The sequence below is a fragment of the Taurulus bubalis genome (assembly GCF_910589615.1).
Source record: "Taurulus bubalis genome assembly, chromosome: 17".
NCBI classification, from domain to species: Eukaryota; Metazoa; Chordata; class Actinopteri; order Perciformes; family Cottidae; genus Taurulus; species Taurulus bubalis.
In genome coordinates this window covers 15,155,934-15,160,146 of record NC_136605.1, presented here as the reverse complement: position 1 = coordinate 15,160,146, position 4,213 = coordinate 15,155,934, and the positions used below count along the sequence as shown (strand labels likewise).

The 4,213-nt window shown below is 44.4% G+C and overlaps 1 protein-coding gene across 1 annotated transcript; it reads right to left on the bottom strand.

The window, feature by feature from the left end:
- Window positions 1-215: 215 nt before the first annotated feature.
- On the bottom strand, window positions 216-3,888 carry aimp2 (aminoacyl tRNA synthetase complex interacting multifunctional protein 2). Its single transcript, XM_079233855.1, has 4 exons — window positions 3,649-3,888; window positions 2,325-2,543; window positions 1,701-1,935; window positions 216-1,080 (listed from the first exon to the last, which is right to left on the bottom strand). The coding sequence occupies exons 1-4, from the start codon at window positions 3,775-3,777 to the stop codon at window positions 692-694; spliced, it is 972 nt and encodes a 323-aa protein (XP_079089981.1). The 5' UTR covers window positions 3,778-3,888; the 3' UTR covers window positions 216-691.
- Window positions 3,889-4,213: the final 325 nt, after the last annotated feature.

Below are 4,213 nucleotides of genomic sequence, written 5' to 3'. Positions count from 1 at the left end.
GTTAATGTGTAATTTAGTCAAGCGTTTCCCTACCTTCCACTCCTTGTATGGTGGGACGAGGTACAGCTCTGACTCAGCAGGTGAATGAAGTTACTGAATGACTACATTATCTTCAAACTATATATGAAAATCCTGCCACCTGTTGGACACAGAGGTGCACTTCAGCAAACAACACTTGTAGTAATCAAACATCCAAATAAAACAAAACCCCAGGCTCCAGTTCAAAGTTTGATCCAAAGTTGAAGTTTTATTGATTGAAAATAAAACAACGGTGCAAAGTATTACCCAAGAAAACACCTAGTAATACCTGTAACCACACATGTTTAGAACAGGATCATGTTAGGCACAAAGTGGGCGGAAAGTGTACTGAGTGTTTTATTTCTGTCAGTACCTTCGATTTAATCCATCACCAAGCCCTTGTCTTTACAGTCCTCCCATGCTTCCTCCCTTAAAAAATAGCCTTAGAATCCCTTTGTTATACAAAAGCAACATGGTAGAGACAAATATATGTTACTCTGATCGTCAACCATAATGCTTCTACTGAGTCTGTCAGTTCAGTGATATATTACAGTAAGGAGGGAAGCATTAGAGGGTCTTCCAGACATGACTGGGATATTTTAATATTCTAATGCCCTTCTCTCACTTTGCTCGGGTAAGACCCCTTTCTGGTCTCTGGTCCCCCGACAGCCCGTCACTTCAGAAGTAGCTTGGCAGGGCTGAAGTGTCCCAGGTTCTCACAGGACTTGATCCAGCGCTGGACATTAGTGGGAGTAGAGGAGGCGGAGCCACTTTGCAGCACGCAGCAATAGCAGGCAATGTCGGCCAGGGAGAACTCCGGCCCGGCCAGCCAGGGGGTGCGGCCCAGAGCGGAGTTCAGGGCCCGCAGGACAGCGGCCCGCTCCTTTGCACTGCCCTCTGCCAGCTGGAAGAAAGCCATGTCCACCCAGCTGTCCACCAGTGTGGCCACAGCAGGGTCACTGGGGTAGGGAGACAGCAGTTTGAAGAGGAAGCGCGCCACGTTGGCCTCACCCTCGATGGGACACATGTTCTGGATGCTGAACTTCATCTGCAGTTTGGGGACTGTGAATTATGCAAAGGACAAACATGTTTCCTGGTAAACAAGGACTCAAGCATTTAGCCCACCCACACCATGTCAATATGCCAGATATTGGTATGTGTACATATATATATATATATATATATATATATATATATATATATTAAAACAAATAAAAATTGCACCTCTTAATAAATCACCTTACAGTAAAACAGCCGAATCTCTATTCAAAAGGCTTTATGTAGAACTGCAGTTGGTGGTAAACAGTGATTACTTCAGCAGGGTGAAAGGTATTTGTTTTATAATCCAAACACCGACACACAAAACATTTCATCTAAATTATCCACCATTGTTGTGGAGCGCCTCGCTAGTTCAATAGTTATTCCATTTAGCCGCAGCAGCCCGGGTTCGATTGTGGCTGTAGGACCTTCGCTGCATGTCATACAACTCTTTCTCCTCCTGTTTCTAGTCTGCCTCTACGCTGCCATCTGTCTAATAACAGGCGAAGAAAATAAATGTTTAAAAAAACAAAACCAGCATAGTTGTTGTTTATCAGGTCTGCGTGGCACCAGCACATAAACCTGGTTCAGGTATAGTATGGACATACTGTCTGTTTTAATTGACTACAAGATTTGTGAATTACCATCTTTCCATATGAGGGTGAAGCCCAGCTGGAACATCTGACGGGCATAGCTGTCTGCATGGCGTGGGCCGAGGCAGGACAGGAGCTGTGGCGGCACACTAGCCGCTGAGGAGTGGACGTGGACGGTGGAGAGCACTCGATAGCGCTGACACAGCACACTATGGAGCACCAGCAGGGTCAGAGGGGGCTGTGCCGGGTTGGCGTTTATGACGATGTCTCGGAGAGCACCGAGATCCTTGTGACATAAACAAGATAAATAGGTGAATCATCCGAACATGAATAAATATAGTATTACAATATGTGTCTTATCTAACTAGGATAATGCAGCATGCACAAACAGGCTGTAATCAGTCCACACTGTCACATTTGCTTCAAGACAATACAAACAGGTTGTGCAGGTTAGCATGGTAGTCTTAACCTCTAATGACGTATGATGGGTGTGATCAGGAAAACATATATAGACTGCTGCCACAGAGAAAGTCAAAGTATGTCAGTTGCAGGCAACTCTGGTTCTGTCAGTACATGTTTCATGTAGGATATCATGTTTGGTATAATAATCACTAATAAACACTGTCCAGTTTCCTGGATGCAAAGAGCTCACTAGTTTAATGCCCAGATTCCCACCTTGCCCAGAAGCATGTCCAGGTCTGTGACGCCTCTGAAGGTTGTGGAGGTGGGGCTTTGGGACGAGAGGCTGCTGCCGACTGTCAGGTCCAGATCGGCATCTGGGGTGGTCACCGTCTTGGCCAGGCCCTCCACAGCTGCTTTCAGTTCGTACAGCTTTCTCATGATCTCGTCTTGCCGGGCCTCCAGAGCTTTGACTGCAGGGTCCACTTCGCCATTCTGGGGGAGACAGAAAGAGTCACTCATTTTGGCTGAACCCGCAAACGGGAATTTGATGGTGGAAGCATTCACTGTTTTTATAATTTGAGCACAATCCTGCAGCAGTTTTACCACCTGGTTGTTAGCTAGCGTCCCAACATTCGTCTTTGCACAGATCAAAGTTGCAGTATTGAGAAGTTATTTAACAAATCCCAGGTCTGTGGTGTCAGAATTGACGCATCAGATTGGGTTATATAGGTTGACGGAAATTTGTGCCACAATGTCTACCCCAGATGAAAGTTAACACAATACACTGCAGGGTGAGAGGAAGTAGACACATACACGAGCAAAAGCATCTATATATCAGACAAAATATTACTTATCTACAAGTATCAAAAGTAAATGTACTCATGCTCTTATATTTACAGTATTAATCTTGCTGATGCCGTTAGTAGCATTTTACTGTGGCAGTTTTATACAACGTTACCATCTGTTATCTATTTGAATCTATAACAATTAATAATATTGTATGTTCATTACAATGTGTGTGTGGTAAGTAACTAGTTATAGCTGTGAGATTAATGCATATGAAAGTATAAAACATAGCTCTAGGTTAAATGTAAGTTTAGCAATAAGTAGAAAATGGCATGACATTTAAATACCCAAATAGACTAACGTTAGAAAATTGTATTTGCCGTTACAGAAAACAAAACACGTCAACAAGATGACAGAGCTCTGTATTGAACTCATCCTAAGCATTTAGCAGCAGTGGGCTTCATAACATCATGATGTGTACTCAGAAGTATTAATAACTATGATGGACTAATATACTCCAACATAATAATACATTCACATAGCTAACATATTCATCTTTAAATCTCGGAACAGTGGAGACGTCCAGTCACGTTAGTTGTTGCATCAGCCAGAACTGAGATTGCTCATTTTTCTGACTGACTAGCTAGCTTGGTTAAAGTAAGCTCTTGCTAAAGCACTGCGCCAGATGCGCATGCGTCACTGCGCGAGGAATAAAAACGAATTGCGGGCAACAACGAGAGCAGAATACAATCTAACCAGTTGAACAAAATACAAATAAACCTTGTCGAAATGAATTCAGTTTAACAGTTACCTGGAGCGCGTGCTCAGACGTGCTGCTGTCCCCTGGCTGCGCGTGGATATTTGGTAACTTGTACATGCAGGTTGGTGAATCGGTCTTTATGTGGCTCCCGCAGACGGGCTTTACCTGGTACATGGACATGGTAGAGGACAGCTAGTGCTCCGTCAGACACAAACACTTTATAACAAAAATCCTGACGCAGACGTGTCCTCGAGCTGCGGTGTTGACAGGCAGCAGCAGCAGCAGGAGCGGCGGCTACCGACGCTCGCGATCACACAGGAAGGAAGGGAGGCCGCGGTGACGTCACATCCGGTGAAAGTAAAACATGGTTGCGAGTAGTTACACGGATTCGTTTGGGATTAGACAGTGAAAGGACTTTTTTTTGTCATGCATTGCTTTAATATTCACACGTGGTGTGAAAACAATCAAAGTTACATCGCGCGCCGCCACATTTCTCGCTGCACGTGTCTTCGCACGTGCGCTAGGGGGCGCTCCAGTATAATTTCTCACATCCCGTGTTTATAGGCAAGGCAAGTTTATTTGTATAGCACATTTCAACATCAAGGCGATTCAAAGT